General features: G+C 43.5%; 1 protein-coding gene across 1 annotated transcript in view; it reads left to right on the top strand.

Annotated features, from left to right (window-relative positions):
- MOB3B (MOB kinase activator 3B) overlaps window positions 1–20,416 on the top strand; it is a 57,199-nt gene extending 36,783 nt beyond the window's left edge. Inside the window, exon 3 of the mRNA XM_035890815.1 lies at window positions 20,194–20,416. Within this exon, the coding sequence (XP_035746708.1) occupies window positions 20,194–20,223 (30 nt within the window). The 3' untranslated portion in view covers window positions 20,224–20,416. The remainder of the gene's footprint in view (window positions 1–20,193) is intronic.
- Window positions 20,417–20,637: the final 221 nt, after the last annotated feature.

The following is a 20,637-nucleotide window of genomic DNA, read 5'->3' as shown; positions in this document are numbered from 1 at the left end:
AAAGCAATCATTACAAATAATCTTGAATTGTAATGCAGCAGCTGAGGACAACCTGTGCCCTGCCAGGTTCACCATGGCAGGAAATGAGCCCACATTATCTCCCTTAATTAGAAAATGGGCCAAGAGCTTATTAAATAAACAGACTACCACATGCTTTAATAAACAGGAAGGCAACTGATTTATCAACATAACTTCAAGAAGGGAGACTAATTGGGGAAGCAGGCAGTAGATTAATAGTAATATTAGCCTGCAGGACTTGTGCTCTTTGTTGAGGATAGATTTTTATCAGCCTTTTGCACCCCAGTGCAGCAGTTATAAAATCAAATTAAGCAAATGAGTCAAATAGGGTTCCTCCTCCCATTTGGGAGTTGCACAACTTGTCCTTTCTGCAATCAAAGAGACATTTATAGTTTAAAGTGCTGTGTATCTTTTTCCCACCCCCTTCACTATGTTAATTTGACAGATCCCTGAGTCTTTCATAGAGCTGTTCTGTGGGGGAGCAAAAAAGGAAGCTAGCACAGTCACTGACCCCGCAGGTGGTCCTGAGGAAAAATACGCATGTCCAGTTGGTTAGTTTGGGGGAAAAGAAGTCTGAAAGCGTATCTGCCCTTTCCTGCAGCTAACAGCAGACAAGGCAATCTGCACCATGAGAGCTCTCAGCAGACCTTTAAGGCACGCCTCCATAAGGAGGCTATCAGGAAATAAACTAAGGTTTGCATTTTCATATGTGGCATCTGCTTTGCACTGGCTCCTGGTGTGACTGGCTTTATTTTCCACTGGCAGTAGTTCTCCTCAATTCACTTCTGAGCCTCTTCCCATGGCCAAAACTGCCTAGCAGAGTGGTGCCTGTTAACCTCCATCCCACCCTCACCCTGTGTAGGTGACTGCTTGTATAGGGTGCTTTAAACACTTCATCTAAATGTGCTTTTTAGTGAGAATCTTAATGCAGCTGCCTCAGCACAGTAACTTACTGTTCAAACGGCAGCCCAGCTACAGCGAGTAATACCCCTCTACTTCCTTCCTGTGATCCCTTTTCTCTAACAACAGATTTCATAGTACATAGGACTTAAGAAATATGCCAGAGTACTTTATAGGCACATCGTGAGCAAACAGTCTTGGTTCAAGGAATTTTAGTTAATTTATTGCCAGTTAACAAAACTTTTGGTTACAGACCTGGGTATTGAGGGAAAAAAGACAATTAAACAAGAGTCTTGGTGAAGAAACGCCTTTCTTCCCCAGGGTCTAATTCAGTAAAAACTTCTCTTCCACCCTTCTGGGTTTTCCTACACATTACACTCAGCTACTAATCCCTTTGGTGGGATGAGGGGCAATGCAAGAGACCAGTGATGTGTGTACTGCTGCTTGCTTCTTACTTTTTTTCCTCCACTCCAGGATGGGTTTACCGTGGGACAGAGTCCCTCTGTGGTGTCCCTGCTCTGGTGTGGGTTGCCATGACCCACAGTCATTCAGGGGTGTGCCTGCTGTGTCATGGGGCACTTCCTTCCAAGAGTACGTCTCCAGCCGCATCCCCAGTGGTGCCACCAGCCACATGTCCTCTCCTCTTAGCAGCTGCTGCTTTCGTAAATGTCTGTGATCAGAGGCACCATGTGCTTCTCTAACTGGTTGAAGTTTTGGCACATGGTCGGTTATTAGCAGCAGTTTCAGGGGCAGCTGGAAGTAGCTGTGGCTGGCACGGGGCAGTTCATGGCCTCCTGCTATGACACAAGTCACCCCTGTAGCCCCCTGCTACCAAAGTTCTGCCAGTTACAACCAGTACAAAGCACCAATCTGTTGGTTAAAGCCTTGCTTTCTGTTTCCAGTTTTATTGTGGGTTTCTTGCCTACCTCTGGGTAATAGCTCTCTTCATGAGTCCTCTCATGTGGAATGTAGAAAATATTTAGCATTTGACAGAAGTACTGTGAGCCTGAATTCAGCCATGTTTGCAAAGTACGCTGATGCCACGAACAAAAAGTTGTAATGAGAGTAGAGCTTGCTCCTTATTTAACTTCCTACCCTGTAGGAGCAAGCTGGATACATACAAAAGGAATGGGAGGACCAAAAATTCCTGTGTTCCTTAATTTGGTTTGCTGATTTGCTTTGCTGTTGCTTTAGGAGTTCCACTGCTGAAAATGGGAAGTGTGCAAGCACCACGCCATCATGCTTCCTAGCTCTGTAGACTTCACATGAAACTAGCAGACTGTTAGACTGGGCTCTAAACTACAGATCCAGACCTTTGTTCCCGTTCTCTCCCAGGAGATAGATTGGGTATCTTCAAAACTGCTTCATAAAACACCTTATCTCTATTAAAGTGTTCTCAGTATATGCAACCATATATTCCATCCCCACTTGTGAAAGGTGTAGCTCTTTGTAGCTAAGATATAACTGGAGACCTGGTTTTAGTATCTTTTGCTGGGACAGTTCACTCATCAGCTTTTTTTACTTTTAAGGAATACAAGGCTGCTGTGTGCAAGGCAACATAATCCCTTCCAAATAGTTTTTGATTTCTTTAGCTCAACACAGCATAAATCATCATAAATCTGATTTTCCCTTAAAGAGAGGTGAGTACCGTCTTTGATATGCATCACTTTACATTACTCCTAGCTCAGAAGAGAAAAGCTAACAGGCAGGAATGAAGTTATGCTACAGGTAGAGCAGGTCCCCTCTGAAGGAATCTACCATTTGAAAGTGTCTTCTAGCGATGTGGCAGCATCAAGTCACAGAAGTTGTTTCTCTGGTGTAAATAACACTGTTTCAAAGAAAAATAATTCCTCCTTCCATTCCTCAGTGTGAAGGGGTAGGGTGACTTTTTTAGCAGTAGCTGGTGACCACCTTCAGATGCCTGGTTTGGCCTGGTGATTGCAGAGCCTGTGTACCACTACACTCCAAGCTCAGCTGGAGCAGGTACAGGGCCCATCATGAAACATGAGGATCACTGCAGCTACAGCAACATGACCTCTAGAAAAGGGTGGGGGAAAGAAAAAAACTAAAACCTTCTGAAAATCAATAAAGTTAATGCCAGAGAGGCATTAAACCACAAGGTGGTTTGTTTTGGGGGGGTTTTTTTGCCCCCCGGGCAGGAAGGTGCCTGTCAAAAAGAGAGACAGAGGCAAAGAATACAGCAGCTATACTTTCTCCTTCAGTCATGTAAGAGCCTTCTGATTCAGAGACCTTAGAGATTTGTGGCTGAATCTCAGTGCAAAGCATTTTGTCAGATAACAGCCAAGTCTGCTCCCAGCTTCCCAGTATTGATCTGTGTGTATCGTAGTATCTTGTTTTGTTTCTAAAACTGTGTGTTTTAATTTGCCTGATACTTCACTGTGCCTTGTGTCAGAGTTAAGTTAAAAAAAAACAAAACACCTAAAAATGTTGTGAGATTTCAGTGTTAAATTTGCAGGTCTGAACATGGTGTAATCCACTTCAAGGACACAAGGTTCCCAAGATGCATTTTTAAAAAAAAGTTGTGGGAGGTGTGGACCTAGCTCTTTTTCTCACTGTTAAGCATTACTTATTAACATAAGCTTAAATTATATCTCTAAAGAGGAGAGAGAGGGCCAAAATAAAAAAGATACTTGGTCTTTTTGCTGTGCAAATCTGTGCAAGGTCATAAGAGGGCCTGAGAATGTGTGCAGGGCTTCTATATTCAATATGTACTCTGAAACTCGTGTTCTAATAAAAAAAATCTAGGTGGCAAACCCAAGTATATTTCATCTCTCCACAGCCACCCAGTTACAGACCTGTGGGCAGGTCAAGCATTCATATCATGCCAATGCGCAAGGAGGACCCTGCCAAATAGGAAGGAATGATTCATGTGGTTTAAGTACATTTGCTTCTCTCACAGCTATTAGGAATTGTTGAATGCACAAATCTGTTTGTCAGAGATACCAGTATATGCCATTTTTGTACATTTTTCTATTTAAGCAAAGTAGTGTCCTCTTACAGAGCGAAGAGTACCTTTTGTGCTCTTTCAGAAATATCCAAAAATATATTGCAAACCAGTCAGATTCCCAGCAGATTCCTACATAACTTTGGAAACTGTTGATGGCAGTGAAATTTCCCTCTTAGGACAGGGGTAAAAGGCAGCAGAATATGGCCATCTGCTTTGCTCATTTTCCAGAAATGTTTTTTTTTATATGTCCCATCCTGTGAAAACTTTGACCTTCTTCTCAGAAGTCATTTTTTATAAACATTTTGTTTATGAGAACAGAAAGTAATAATTAAACTTGAATGAAGAAAAATAGAGAACGATATTATTTGCATGTGCTGTTCTGATAACGGTTAAAATGCTGATTTTATTTAGATGCAGAGACAATCAGCCATGGTAGGAAGTGGATAGCACTGGGGCTGGAAGTGGAGGCAGTCAGTGGAGCTGAGTGTATAAAAATGGTGAAGCTGGTAATTGCCTCCATGAGGATGGAGTTAGTCTGCAGGATAAGCAGACAGTTATGTTTTCTTGCCTCATTCTCCACTATTCTCCATGTAAAAGCTTCCATTGGCTTTACAGCATGATTGGCTTTTTGATAACGTTTTCATCCAATATTTGGAGCTGCTTAAAAGTAACTATCTAAGTGGGTTTTTCCCCCCATCTCTATAGCAAACTGTCTTTCTGAATTGGATTTCTAGTGCTTGCCCAGTCAGTCTATTAAGTAAGAGATGAGTGTTTTTTACATTAACCTAGTCATTAAAATGTCTGGTTGTTTGGGGCTTTTTTCTTTTTTTCACCCGCTCTCTTTTTTCCCCCTAGGAAACAGTATTATATATTATTTGCAAAAAATTTATTCTATGTGGGTGACAGAAGATTTCAAAGTTGAATGTGTTCAGGAAATTACACATTGAGGTTTGTGTAATAACTATAACTCGACCTTCCTATATTTTATGATTCAGAGCTGCATTGATGCCCTGATAACACCAACATGAATCTGAGGCACTTTCTTTTCAGTCAGTGGAACTTTTCCAGATCTTCCCATAAAATTCAGAGAAAAATCTAACCCCGCAGTCACTCGTGGTATGTTCATGTGCTGTTTTTCCACCAACACTAGTGTTGCACAATATGCTGCTTTGTATGCTGCTGTAGGGTGCTCTGAACTCCATGGACATATTAATTAGCTGGTTTGTAGGCACGTTTTGCAGAACAACTGAAAACTAGAGACAAAAGAAAGTTACTTTTGTACTTACAGCCAGGATGTCAGAAGTGCTGCTGCTGTATTTGTGACATTGTTTGTGAAAAGACAATGTCTCCATTTTAAGCCAAGATGAATGCAGTCCAAAACTGGAAATGGTGATCCTGCCCTTCCTATCTCCTCTCACTGGGTAGTTCTCTCTCTGTTCTTGTGTCAGAGCTAGCCTTTGTATTACCATAGTCAGATCCAGGAGTGGATCAGCGGAACACTAGCTCAGCCAAAACTGGTGGGGTTTATAGAATCAGTCATAGAATCATAGAATGGTTTGGGTTGGCACAGACCTTTAAAGGTCACCTCGTCCAACCCCCCAGCAGTGAACAGCGACATCTTCAAGTAGATCAGGTTGCTCAGAGCCCCATCCAACCTGACCTTGAATGTTTCCAGGCATGGGGCATGCACAACTTCCCTGGGCAACCTGGTCCAGTGTTTCACCACCCTCATTGTAAAGAATTTCCTCATTATACGTGGTCTGAATCTGCTCTCTTTTAGTTTAAAGACATTACCCCATGTCCTATTGCTACAGGCCCTACTAAAAAGTCTGTCCCTGTCTTTCTTATAAGCCCCTTTTAAGTACTAAAAGGCTGTAGTAAGGTCTCCCCAGAGCCGTCTCTTCTCCAGGCTGAACAATCCCAACTCTCTCAGCCTGTCCTCATAGGAGAAGTGCTCCAGGCCCCTGATCATTTTTGTAGCCCTCCTCTGGACCTGCTCCCAACAGATCCATGTCCTTCCTGTGCTGAGGGCTCCAGAGCTGGACGCAGTACTCCAGGTGAGGTCTCACTAGAGCAGAGCAGAGGGGCAAAATCACCTCCCTCGACCTGCTGGCCACACTTCTCCTGATGCAGCCCAGGGTACAGTTGGCCTTCTGGGCTGCCAGCGCACATTGCCAGCTCATGTCCAGCTTTTCATCCACCTCTCGGCAGGGCTGCTCTTGATCCTTTCTTACCCCAGCCTGTACTGGTACCATGGGTTACCCTGACCCAGGTGCATGACCTTGCACTTGGCCTTGTTGAACCTCATGAGGTTCACACAGGCCCCCTTCTTCAGCTTGTCCAGGTCTCTGGATGACATCTCTTCCTTCTGGAATGTCAACTGCACCACTCAGCTTGGTGTCATCTGAAAACTTGCTGAGGGTGCACTTGATCCCACTGACTATGTAATCGATGAATATTTTAAACAGTACTGGTCCCAGTATGGACCCCTGAGGGACACTACTTGTCAGTGATCTCCATTCTGGCATTGAGCCGTTGACCACTACACTCTGGATGCAACCATCCAGCCAGTTCCTTATCCACTGAATAGTCCATCCATCAAATCCTTATCTCTCCAACTTAGAGTGAAGATGTTGTGAGGGACAGTGTCAAAAACTCTTCCCTTGTCCACAATCATAGAAGGCCGCTAGGTTGGTCAGGTGGGACTTGCCCTTGGTGAATCCATGCTGGCTGTCTCAAATCACCTCCCTGGCCTCCATGTGCTTCTAGGAAGAGTTGTCCCATGGTCTTCTGAGGCACAGAGGTGAGGCTGACAGGTCAGTAGTTCCCAGGGTCCTCCTTTCAACCCTTTTTAAAGATGGGCACAATGTTTCCCTTCTTCCGGTCCCTGGGGACTTCACCCAACTGCCTAAACTTTTAAAATACTATGGAGAGTGGCTTGGCAACTACATCAGCCAAATCTCTGAGGACTCTGGGATGCATCTCATCAGGTCCCATAGACTTACATACGTTCAGGTTCCTCAGGTGGTCACAAACCTGATCTTCCCTTACAGTGGGAAACTTTGCTCCCCCACTTTGCAGTCCATCCACTGAAGAGGTGTGGGAAGAGAGGTTGTCAGTGAAGACAGAGGCAAAAAAGTTATTGAGTACTTCTGCCTTCTTCTTGTCTGTTGTTACCGGTTTGCCAGTCATGTTCATTGGGGGTAGGGGGTGTGTGTCATCTTTGACCTTCCTTTTCTGGCTGACATAGAATCATAGAATGTTTTGGGTTGGAAGGGACCCCTAGAGGTCATCTAGTCCAATACATACCTGTAGAAGCCCTTCTTTACTATTCTTTGTGTCCTGTGCCAAGTTCAGGGCACACATTGGCTTTCTCAACTCCATCCTTGCACAACCGGGCAACATCCCTATACTCTTTCCAGGATACCTGTCCCTGCTTCCACTGCCTGTGTGTTTTCTTCTTGCCCTTTAGTTTGACCAGCAGGTCTTGACTCATCCGTGCTGGTCTCTTGCCTTCCTTTCCTGATTTCTTACACCTGGGGAGGGAGAGCTCTTGTGCTCTATGGAATGCACCCTTAAAGATCTGCCAACTCTATTCTGCTCCCTTGTGCCTGGCAGTTTCCCAGGGGATCCTGTTGACTAACCCTGGAACAGCTGGAATATTTGCCAGGACACCTTCCTGAGCAGTTACACACTGCTTAATGTTGGCACAAGACATGTGGTGGAAAGCTTCACATGGGAGTTCGGACATGCAGCAGTTGCTGGTGCTAGTCCTGCCAGGTGTTTAGGGGATCACACGGAAGTCAGGATACCAAATTAACAGGTCTTTTTTTTTCACTTGAGTTTCTCCAGACACCCTGTTTCAGCATGAGATAATTAAAAGTATTGCAGGCAGATGGTGCTCAGGTGAACACTTAAGAGTTTCTCTTTCAAGCTTTTTGCTTTGCCAGGCATAACTATTAGTCCCCCAGGTCTGTCACTATGGTGCATGAGGCCCAAGTAGCTGCTGTTACACATCCAGTTGACTACAAAGAGTACATCTTTTCATAAAATAATTAGCAGCTTTGCTGCATCTTTGTCTATACCACAAAAAATGTTTACTCCTCAGACAGTTCTTTTCCATACATGTAGTAGAAATACCCTAAACATAGCCTGTCTGGCTAGTCCCATCCAGTGCTGACAGTGGAAAAATCAGCAGTAGCAGATTAACAAAACATGGCAAAGTATTGGCATTTTGACAAGAGCACACTCCGATGAAACACGGCTACATTGAACAGGATGATTGAGACTTCTTCTGCAGACAAATTTTTCAAGCATATATTAAAATAAAACTATACCTTTCTTAATTCACTTGATTTTTTTCCAAATTCTTGTTTCGTCTGCTTAGCCGTTTTTTGTGTTTATGGTGAAAATTAGAACTTGTGCTTTTCCAGTCTGTTTTCTTCATATGTCCATTTACAATCTTCATGAAAGCAGTGATGGCACCCATAAATCAGTAGACTGTGAAATATAAATTATTTGCCAGTCAGCAGAGGACAGTTTGAGCTCAAAAGTAGAGGAGAACTAATTCCATTAAAGTCACTGTGTTCTTGTTATCACTATCCTTTATAGCTACCCAGTTCTATTTTTATATTGCTGCTCATTACCATCAAAGTACAGCTCTTCAGATCCTCCTGAAGTGTCCTGTATTACAGCACTTACAAGAAGCAAGACAACAGTAATATTAACACATTGTTTTAAAGATATCTCTGGCTTTTTATCCTTCTAGACTTCCCAGTGTATTCTGTGCGCTGTCTGGATGGCTTGCGCTTTAGGCAGGGAACACATAAGGTTTAATCTTGTTTGGAGTCATAGATGCTGCTCATGCTCCAGAATAATAACTGATCATTCCATAATTAATTTATTGTTAACAGATTCCAACCCAAAAATCTGTCAGTGAAGCTTCTGTATGAAAAGCTTTTCTTTGTGCTTGCCTCATGCCTTGACATTGGGGCATTCAGAGGGAGAGCTGGCAAACCCCTGCCACTCTGGTAAGAACAGGCAAGCCCAACGCAGATAGCTCCTCCTGGAGAAGCTGGCACCTAGGTTTCCCATCCCTTCTCTGACCTGCTTTTGTCTGTCCCTCCACAAAATTACACACCATGCCTTCTGCTAGGTGGAACTGACTATCAGCCTCTCTTAATGCAAAATTTGCTTGCTAAACATTTACCGTGTGCCTTGTGGAAAACTGTGCCCAAGTTACACATGCCAGTAGATGCAGAACACCCAGTATGTGTGCACATACAGATTACTGAATCAGAGGTTGTTTACCGTGTGTCTGTGTGTTCGGTGGCTCTCTTCAGGCATGTTTTGTAGGCATACAGCTATTCAGATACTTGTCTGTTCACAAGTACAATTCAAAATACGAATTTATCTAATAATTTAGTTTTCCTACAAGGGTGTTGCTTATAGTTGCTACCACAGAGTGGTAGGGTGACTTACTGTTTGTTCAGGTATCATCCAAAATTAGATAAATACTCATTGAGCCAACGTTAAAGTAGATATCATTTCCTTCAGCCCCCTCCCCCCCCCGAGTTGGTTGCTTTAGTAAAAGAATCCCTATTCAGGCAAGGCTTGTCACTGCTGCCAACTAGGCAGCAGTACTTTTTCCTTCTTAAAAAAAAAAAGAAGAAACCAAGCATTCCATGCCCCCAGTCCAGTTTTTCCACTACAACAAGATATGGTGATAATATCCAACAGGATTTTTTTTTTGCATTGTACAAATGACAAGAATTTGTCAACAAATGGATCTGATCAATAACTGAACAAGAAACCAGTGGTAGATAAATAAATGCCATCTTTTCCATCTCCTCCATTTCTTGCAAGAAATTAGGGGGGAGATGAGAACTCTGGGACTTAACACTGCTGAAAAATAGGATTCTCAACTTTGATGTTCAAAGAAAGCAGAGTCATAAGATGCACTGCAGTGCCAGAGTTTCTGAGTAAATAATGTACGGCATGCATGTTTTTAATGACTGTTTTTATTACCTCAGCTGCTTTGCTTGCACTGAACCCAAACACTCACTGCTGAGAACAGGAGGGCAGAAGGACTTTCCTACTGACCATTTTCTGTGTGTCATCGACTGATCAGAGGTTCTGGAGTGGTTCTTTTTGGTGCTCTAGATTAACCACTCTGCTGTCTCATGCTTTGACACAATTATCCCTCTTCTGTGAGTATGTAAGTACAGGTGTCTGTTGCTGGTGAGGCATACACCACCTAAGTCCTGTTTTAAAGTTCAGCTAATGGATGTAAATTATAGCCTGTTGAATAAAAAGGGCTTCTCCAAATTAATCCACATTTCAGGGTTTATAATAAACACCACCACATTTGTACTTCAAAGACGTTCTTGACACACGATAAAAAGAGTTATAGTTAACAGTCCAGAATAAAGCGAGAACAGGAAACTCTTGAAGAAGCTTATTCCTCCAAATGTCTTCAATTCTGCAAAACTTTAAAAGAGCAGAAACTAGCTGCAAAATAGCATCTGATGCTTTTGCATGTCTTCCTTTTTTCTTTTTCTTTTTACAATGAACTCCTAAGAGATTGCTATAATACAAAAGACACACAAAAAATCTTTTCTGAAATTATTTAATTCAGTTTGAGCTGCTAATGAGGTAATGTGAATCTTGCCTAGTCAATAGCTTGTTGCTCTGTGCTAGCTTAGTATGTGTGGGGAGTAGCTGGTTTGGTTACAGCAACAAGGAGAAAAAACAGAGTAGAAAAAGGCAACTCTGGTTGCAAAACCACAAAAAATGACAGGGGCATTCTAGGTCAGGTGTGGTATAAAAAAAAGAATTTGAAACTATTTGCTTTATAATGGATACCTAAGTGTTTGTTCTGTTCTACTCACATGTGAGCTTCCTGCACATGGACTTGCCCGTATTTAAATTCTGAGCTGAATCAGAGCCAAAATTGCTCCTTAATAACCACAACATGATACCTTACTCTGCCCGTTCTAGTAACTTGTAGCCGATGTGAGTCAGAGTTGCAGTTCATGACCCATAAAGAAAAAAATCTGGAGCATATGCTGTAGGTGGAATCAGAAAGTGGAAAAACCATTGTAAGTTTAATCAAATAGGCTTTTCCATCTACAGTTTGTATGGGTCCATGTACATGAGTTCTTATACCAGTTAGCAAAAGGGGTCCCTGTTAATTGTCTGTGCTGTATGTGGAAGGCACATTAGCAGCAAGTGGAGACTGGAAGAAGCTTTTTCACCAGCACTGTAAAAAGTATGATGGGAACTCCTCCACCGTGGTTGCTGTAATGCTCTTGGAAGTGCTTTTGTCCTATCTGCATTAGCATCTCAACTTTTCTTACTACTATGGAGAGAATGACTGCTCTTCATCCTCTTTGACAAAACATCACCTTCTCAGTTTAGATATATCCTGTGCTTCTCCGAATAATGTAGATCAGCTGCCCATCCTAGACTGAAACAAGGAGGCAATCCACTGATTGAGTGTTGTCAATCTTCACAGAAAAAAAGACTGCTTAAAAAAACCTAGCACCAGCAAAACTTATATTTCCTAGAACTCAAAACAACGTGAAATTTTGGATCAAAAAATATCTATAATTTCCTTTCTGTAACACTTAACGGCTTAATCCAGTAGTCTAACTGGCATCAGAAGTCAATTGTGAAGACATTATTAAGAACAAGTTTCAGGAAAGCTATTCTACTTGACTAAAAATATGTATTTTCATAATTTGAATACAACTTGCTGAGTGACTCTGTTAATTTTATTGAGTGTTGGATTGGGCTGTATTATTATTTCCAAACCCACATGAACCAGAAAACCGAGAAACAGCAAGTCCAGTTTTTCTAATAGCCAAAAGAAAGAAATCTAGTGCCACATGAACTTGGCAGTTTTGTAAAAGAAAAAAAAAAGGGAAAGTTGTATTTATTGTCCCATTTAAATAGATCTGTTAATGTATAAAATTATTTATGTAAATTACCTACTGTATGCAACAGAATTGTAGTTCCTAGTAGAGAACTAACATGTCTCCTGATAAATTTGCTGCAAAATCTTATACTAGAGATACTGTTTGCTCGCTTATTCACTCTGCGTGACCTCAGTGCCAAGTGCAGCACATTTAACATCCATTTAGTAAGGTAAAAACTAAAACCAACCACCAAAGGACTTTTATTTTTTTGTTGCAGAAGACAAAAACATGCGGGAGGTGAAAGTACCTCCTTGGAATACGATGCCTTTAAGCCCGTTAGTCATCCAGATGCCTGTTCTGTCTATCTGCCTCGATCTAACCCTACCGGCAGATGCATTTCGCAGTGTAACTTCCTGATCCTGCTCCCACTTGCACCACTCAGTTGATAAAATGCCTTTGTCATCAGTGATAAGGGGTTACATTTGCAGAGAGGAGTATTATCTGTGTGCTGCAAACATCACCGTACAATTCAGGAGTAATCAGCTGGGATTATTATCAGGCCATCCTTAGCTTCAAAATAACTACCCTGAAGCCACACAGACTGTAGGAGAGATTAATTTAGTCCTGTGCATCATGATAATTGAGACTCATTCAAGTGGAAGACATCCTGAAACCTAACAAAGGAAATACCCAAATGGTCAATATGCCCACTGGACAGCAATTACCAGTCTGTCATTTTTTTCTGTCGGGATACAGACGGGGGCATCTTAAACAAGTAGAGGAAATATGGGGGGTTTGTAACTTTGGAGAAAATAATTTCTAAATAAAGACTCAAGGCAAATAACTGTTATAAATCTGGCTTCAGCCTTCCTATCCTCATCAATTAGCTGTCTGAATATAGATTAGTTGTACAGCACAGGTTCTTAGACCGCGTGATCTGTGCTATTCCATAGTAAACAGTCACTTCTGTGACCGGGATACAAAGCACTTCACCCACACAATGACCATTTGTCAATTGTTGAAATCCCTGTGAAGAAACCAACAAAAAAAGTCATAGAAGTCACAGCCATTTGCTCTTTGATGAACGGCATCCAAAATGTTCTTTTAAACCTTTTGCTTCTTCATCCACTTACTCTGTGGTTCTGATTTGAGCAACGAAAAGACTGTGCACTGGCTCCGTGGGTATATCACTGAGCCTCCCTGCGTGTATATGGGATTCCCCTTGGCTGCGGCTCACTTCTCCGTCTGTGAGAGTAGGGAGGAGAAAAGTATGTCCCAGTGATGCTTGTGCCTGCTCCAGCAGAGCCTTCTAATCATGAACCACAGATCAGAAGGGTTGGTTGTGTATTGCCCTCTTGCCCAGCATGGCATATGTATTCGCAGGGCTGTTACACAGATGTTAAGTTCCTTAACCATAAGAACATGGTCAAGGCTGGGCAATGCTTTTTTTTGGGTTGCAGTGTTTGAAGGCACCAGTACATGATGGGTGTGGTGGTTTGACCCTGGCTGGACGCCAGGGGCCCACCGAAGCCTCTCTGTCACTCCCTTCTTTAACCAGACAGAGGAGAGAAAAGTAAATCAAAGGGCTCGTGGGTCAAGACAAGGACAGGGAGAGATCATTTGTCAGTTACCATCATGGTCAAAACAGACTCAACTTGTTAAAATTAATTTAATTTATTATCAATCAAAATCAGAGAAGGAGAGGAGAAAAACTGGTGAATCTTAAAACACCTTCCCCCCACCCCTCCCTTCTTCCTGGGCTCAACTTCACTCCCAGTTTCTCTACCTACTCCCCCCCACAGCAGCACAGGGGGATGGGCATGGGGGTTGGGGTCAGTTCATCACACGTTGTTTCTGCCATTTCTTCCTAAGGAAAGGACTCTTCCCCTGCTCATGCGTGGGGTCCCTCAGGGGCTTGCCAGGAACCTGATCTGGCGCAGGCTTCCCATGGGGTCACAGCCTCCTTCCTTTGGGCATCCACACGCTCTGGCGTGGGGTCCTCCATGTGCTGCAGGTGGGGATCTGCTCCCCCATGGGCCTCCCTGGGCTGCAGGGGTACAGCCTGCCCCACCATGGTCTTCTCCACGGACTGCAGGGGAATCTCTGCTCCGGCGCCTGGAGCACCTCCTGCCCCTCCTTCTTCACTGACCTTGGTGTCTGCAGGGCTGTTTTCTCTCACATCCTCTCACTTCTCTTCTTTCTCCAGCTACTGAGCCGCAGCCGTTTTTTTTCCTTCTTAAATATGTTATCGCAGAGGCGCTTCCACTGTCACTAATTGGCTTGGCCTTGGCCAGCGGTGGACATGGAAAACTTCTGGCAGCTTCTCACAGAAGCCACCCCTGTAGCCCCCCCACTACCAAGACCTTGCTACACAGACCCAGTACAATGGGCTACATGTGGAAGGTTGTTTTCTCTAAGTTGGTAAGGGACAAGTGAATTGGGCATGGTGTTGGTCGCTGGCATCTCCTTGCTGTCAGCTACTTGGTCAGGTCTTCCAAGCTGCTGGGTAGCCCTGGGCAGGGATACCCTAATACATTAATTAAGGTAATACATTTCCTCTAACCACTTCTCTGCTGAGACACTTGTATACACATCTTAAACCCTCACCATGTTTAAAACAGTTGTCAAAGGACTAAAACAAGCTGTTGTCACATCATCCTTAGGCTCAGTGCCTGGCAGGAGGAGGAGGTGAGGAGCGGGAATGGCAAGCCCTGCTCAGCTGCAGTTTGGGGACCTGGAAGTGAGAGTGAGACACAGGCACTGAACGAGGATTTGAATCTTTAAAGCTGTCCTGGTTTTAGTGAAGGTGGTTATTGCATTTATTATTTTTTTCTGGTGTTCTTATAGAATACTATTATTTATAGTATTTACTCATGTCACTTCCCTACTTTCCCATCAGCTCTTGCACAAGACAGACTGCAGACCCCCTGCTTCCATTAAATACAGAGGTGATGTCTGGGGTTTTTATGCCTTATGTTTTTCCAACTCCATATTTGACTCACAACAAGCATAGAAACATCATTTGCTTAGAAGAACATGATTTTTAATTAGGGAACTCACTCTTCTCATAATCCATTCAGATTTGATCAGCATCCCCCATAGGCAGGTTTGTCCCATTTCTTCAGCTACTCAAGCAGGCTGTAAGATGTCAGATTTTTCCCATTCTTTTCCTGCTTTATTTAAAGGTGAACTGAGGACCAGAAATTAAAATAACTAGGTGTAGATTTATGTACCTAATGTATCTGACAGGCATGTTAGAGCAGTAGGGAGGGGAGAGGACCAGACATCCATCAGAGATAGACTGATTACCCTTTTAAGACTGTATGTTGCTTTTTTCCCTTTTCCTGGGAACTCATGTTGGTAGTCCCTGAAAAATACTGAGGAATGCATCCTTCTGTGAAATCACAGATATGACAAAGCAGACAGATTTCTGGTGCTTACAGAGTGGCTTGTTAGCGTTAACTCCAGCAAGGACTTGACAAAGAATAGCAAATGTTTCTCTTTAAGTTACTTAGAAGTTAGTTCTGTATTGAACTCTCCCCAGTGGCTGGTCTGTGGGCATATTCAACACACAGATAGAGTCCAGATTTTATTTGCTGTTTTGTCTTTGAAAAACAGCATTTATGTCTGCCTTTGGAGTTAATTATGTAATCCAAAATTGAGAGCAGGAAGAAGTCTGAATGCAGCGATACAGAATAATGCTCTGGAATTTCTTGTAATTTGTTTTCATAGAATCATAGAATGTTTTGGGTTGGAAGGGACCCCTAGAGGTCATCTAGTCCGACCCCCCTGCAGTCAGCAGGGACACCACTAACTAGATCAGGTTGCTCAGAGCCCCATCCAACCTGGCCTTGAATGTTTCCAGGGATGGGGCCTCCACTACCTCCAGCCAGTTCCTTGTCCACCAAACAGTTCCCCCATCAAATCCATAGCTCTCCAATTTAGAGAGAAGGATGTTGTGGGGGACCGTGTCAAAGGCTTTGCAGAAGTCCAGATAGATGACGTCCATTGGTTTTCCTTTGTCCACTGTTGTCACACCATCATAGAGTGTCACTAGGCTTTTCAGGCAGGACTTGCCCTTGGTGAAGCCATGCTGGCTATCCTGAACCACTTCCCTGGCCTCCATGTGCCTTAGCATAGCTTCTAGGAGGATCTGTTCCATGATCTTCCCAGGCACAGAGGTGAGGCTGACAGGTCGGTAGTTCCCTGGGTCTTCCTTTCTACCCTTTTTGAAAATGGGCACAATGTTTCCCTTTTTCCAGTCACCAGGGACTTCACCTGACTGCCATGACTTTTCAAATATCATGGAGAGGGGCTTGGCAACTACATCGGCCAATTCCCTCCGGACTCTGGGATGCATCTCATCAGGGCCCATGGACTTACGTGCGTTCAGGTTCCTCAGGTGGTCACGAACCTGATCTTCTCCTACAGCAGGAGGGGTTTTGCCCTCCCGGTCCCCCTCATGCCATTCGTCAACTTGTGAGGGGTGAGGAGAAAGGTTGCTAGTGAAGGTTTCAAGAGGAAGCGTATCTGGTATCAAACGTTCTGGCCTGCAGAGTTTATGCTAAAGATGATTTGGGTGTTTAGTCAGCACAGAAAGACTTTGGAAGTTTTGAATATCTTTAAAAATGTTTGTGTATGCCTGTCTGTGGGTCTGATTCCCTTGTCTGTCTAGCCTGTGTATTTCATTTAATATCCAGCTGGGGCTGGGTATCATCGTACCTGAAGCCAGAGTCAGCATTTCCAGCCTTCCTGCCTTCTTAGAAGAGTCAGCCAACAGATAGTTGTCATTTCCCATGTTTGGGAACTACCCTTACGTGCTTTTAATTGATCATCATTAGTCAAGAACATACCTCTACACCTTTCCCCAAATTAAAATGGTCAGAGAAGCCCAAACCCAGGAAGACTCAGGGAGCACTGACGAAGGCTCAGCTTTCAGTTTGTGTTAAAGGCAGTGCTCGCCTAAAGGCTGTGCACCACCAGAATAGCTAAGGAGCTGGATTGAGGGGGACTTTCCGCTGAGTTAAGTGGAGTGGGACTGTGTGCCAAGTTCCCTGGTGCCTGTCAGAATTGGTGAGAGATTTTCCAGCCAGCTCCGTGAAGAGCGGCTGAATGGTTTTTAAAGGTGAGTATCTCAGAGGGAGCATTTGGCAAGCCGGAGCTGCTTGCTCTGTGAAGGGCTGAGCAGCGGGCCGAGGCTGGATGCCGTGGGTATGGCTCTTCCTCTCATTCTCACCAGCATTTGGAGCAGAGCTAACTTTCTCTTTGCCAGCTTCATAATTACATCAGTCTCCTTGAGAAATCATTTCCTGTTTGTTTTTCTTCCTTATTGTAAATTCCTCAAGGAAAAAAACAACTAGAAGTAGGTCACTCTCACAAAGCATGTACCAGTTCACTGTTACGAGGATCATGTTGTTTGTTGGGTTTTTTTTAAAAGCACGTCTAGTTCAGTTGTTGACTGAAAGCAGTAAAAGCTTAGGCACGTATGTGCAGGAACGCGATGCGACTGTATGTCTGTACTTCTGTGTCCTTCATTTACGACAACAATACAGAAAAAGTTTCTGTGCATTGGAGATGATGATGTTTTGCAAGTTTTCTGGCTTTACAACTTGGGTGAGCATTTCCAAAACCAAAGCGAAGCAGGTGCTGAAACAGAAGGCCCATCCAGAAACAGGGAGAAAACTGCAGCAACATTCTCCTGACTGGGTGGAGGGAATAGAATTTAGGGGGAAGACAGTGGACGTAAGGGACCATGAACATAATGTATGACCAAACAAAAATCCAGAAATGAAGGGAGGGAGAGGCTTGGAGAGATTTGCATTGCTATAAAAAATAAATTCTGCCTCGACAGAAAAGTTAGGAATTAGGTTGACGCTACATGTTTCTTGAGCTTTGAAACACTCACAGCTGCCCATAGCTGGAACATTTCAGAAACTCACATGGCACACTGGTTTAAAGCCCTCTAGTTTACATCTTAGGCATAGATTATCTAGGGTCCTTCTCTTTCCTTTGCCTGGATGCATTTATCCATGTCTAAACTCCCGCCTCTGATGGTAATTTTTTCCTGAAGGTAAGAATGGAGATGCATTTTGCGTGTTGAATGTGTTGCTTATGATGTTTTATTACCATGTTGGGGGGCAGTTTGCCTCCCACTGCTCCTGAAGGAGGGTGGCCAAGTTTACAATGACTCTGATATTGTCCACATTGCCCTCTTTATCGCGTTTCTGACAGGGTAAGATGCTACTGTCTGATTGCAAACAGCTGTGTGGCGGCAGCTGCAGAAAGAAGTGGTGGTGTTTTACCTCACAGACCGATCAGCTGTGGTTCTTGGTAGCACAGTATGGACCTGCGGACACTGAGCATGTGTAAATTTAGGGGTCCACAAAGATTAATGCTGCCTTGAGAAGCATTAGCACCTAATTAATCTTCAGACAAGGGAAATAAAAGAATAATTTAAAATCCAAGAAGAAAACAGACTTTGGGATGGAATACTCCCTGAGTGTGTTTTAGCTCCTTTCTGCTTGCGGCAGATTTTGCTGAGGAGGGTGCTGAGCAGCCTCCGCAATGCCTGTGCCTCCCGGGCCCATAGCAAGAAGCCTGGGGCCACAAGGCTGGCACCACCCTGCTGAGGCTCAGGGTGCGGACGGCTGGGGAGCCGCCGGGCAGCACTTGGCATCCTCGTCTGGGAAAACCAGCTCTGGAAATGGTGTCCAGCCCTGTTGGTAGAACTTTTGCGTGGTGTCAAACCACATCAGGGCTTGTGGCCCCTATCCTGCCCTGCCCTGCCCTGCCCAGGAAGAGCTTCCTGAGGGCTTCAGATCAAACTGAGTGCTACTGGATTTTCCCAGCTTCCAGATGCCTACTTTGATTGGAGCTAGTTGTCTTGGTGTTGGTGTAGTAGTAAATTGTATGCTGCTCTTCAGTATTTCCTAAGATAGTTGCTTTTTCTCATCTCTCAAAGAAAGGAGAGGGAGAGGCGTTTTGTACCTGCTTATGTCTAAAACAGTAGGAAGCTGTCCAACAGTGTGCTGGATTACATTAAGTTCTGCATTTGGTGTTTGTTGCTCTGAAGGAATGAGCCTAATTGCAGCTGTTTGAAAGAAAAACAAAACAACACAGAAAAAACTCCCACAAAACATTTAGGGAGAAGGGACAGATTTTTCCATGAACATTAACCTGTGTCACCTTTAGCAAATTAAAGAAGCAACTACTAGTTCAGGTCACTGTGGAGATCACACGTTACTGTATAAATTACTGTACTAATTACCAGTGTCTTTATAACAGCTGCAAATGACAATATGCCATTCTGTGACATGCATGACAGCAAAATAACAAGGGTGCAAGACAGTTTATGAAGACGTTTACAACAAATGAAAACCAATTAAAACTCTGGAAGGGAAAAAAAGACCTACAATTCTGCATAGGATTCTAGGTGGAGAAATTACCGGATAAGCACAGAGCAAGACACGGTTACAAGACTGCCAGGAAGCTGTTTACAGTAGATATCAATCATCTCATAAATTACAGCAAATTATTCAAGCAAGCTAAGAAGGTTTTCAGGAACTTCTGAGAACTTGGTAAATCTAAATAGATTTTCCAAGGGAAATGCTGTACGGTCTGGAGACACTATGAAAGAGGAGCTAAAGGGACAACCCGCACAACAGTGGTGACCCTTGGGCACGGCAGCCCTTCAGCCTTGACAGCAAACAGCACACATTAATGCCGCCTGTGTGGTCGGCTGTCGGACAGACCATCTGATACATCTTTCCAGAAAATCTGCTGACAGATACAAAGAGTTTTATAGAATGGGGCAGCCAGTTACCACAGAGTTGGTATCAGGTACCTGTAAATCAGATCAAATAAAATCCTACATGGATCCCAAACACCAGTTCCTAATGGGAGTCTGTGAATGCTCCAAGACACCATCTCAGAGACAAATGCCACAGCTCTGGTCAAGTCTTAAAGAAGGTTTGTGTCCATGTGTCCTTTGTGCCCATGTGCAGTTAGAAATAACTAGGCAAAGAATGTCTCTCCATGTTTCCTGTTAGCTGCAGGTTCAACGGCAGCAATTGGAATCCTCTTTCTCACATTAGGTTAAAAGGCTTCCTGCTTTTGTGGCTGATTTATTTCTGTTTTGTGGGATGCAGTACCATTTACCTCACCTGGCTAGGGAATTAGTAGGTTATTAAAGCTGTCAAAAATGACAAAATGCTGCATGCTAATTGCCAGTTATGTTCATTGTCCTTGTAAGTGATGGAGAAGAGCAGGACTGTGGTGGCATATAAAACCACATGAGTTTTCAGAGATGCAGAAATGTTAACTGGGAAGATGTGCCTGCACACTTTACAACAAATGCCATTTGCTTTTTAATCTCTCCTTGTTTTACAGAAAGAGATGACAACAAGGATGTGTCACTAAGAAGTTACCCACTGAAGAAAAGCAAAGTCCAATTTCCTTCTCACCACAGAGTTCAAGAACATGACAGCCCTCATGGACTGAGCCTGCTCATTAATCCACGAAAGTAGGAAAGTTGGGAACCACAGTTACTTTCACAAATGCTTCCCACCACTGTCAGCGTTCTTAACGCTGAATATGCTGCTAGGAACCTCGTCTGAGCAACACAGATTATTGAGAAAAAGAAGAATCAACTTCATATTAGTTCTAGCTCCTTCGTTAGGGATAAGAACCTCTTCAGCCACAAACGATGACAGACTGTGCTCCTGCTGCTAAAGCTTTACTGAAATCCAGATCCCTGGGCTGACCTCCAGATTAGTTGTTTTGAAATGATACTGTATTGTTAGCTGCAATGTTGTTTTCTTCTTCTTTTGTTTC

This window comes from Egretta garzetta, unplaced genomic scaffold (genome assembly GCF_000687185.1).
Source record: "Egretta garzetta isolate BGI_Z169 unplaced genomic scaffold, ASM68718v1 scaffold22, whole genome shotgun sequence".
NCBI classification, from domain to species: Eukaryota; Metazoa; Chordata; class Aves; order Pelecaniformes; family Ardeidae; genus Egretta; species Egretta garzetta.
The sequence above is the reverse complement of the archived record's forward strand: the minus strand, read 5'-3'. Positions and strand labels throughout refer to the sequence as shown.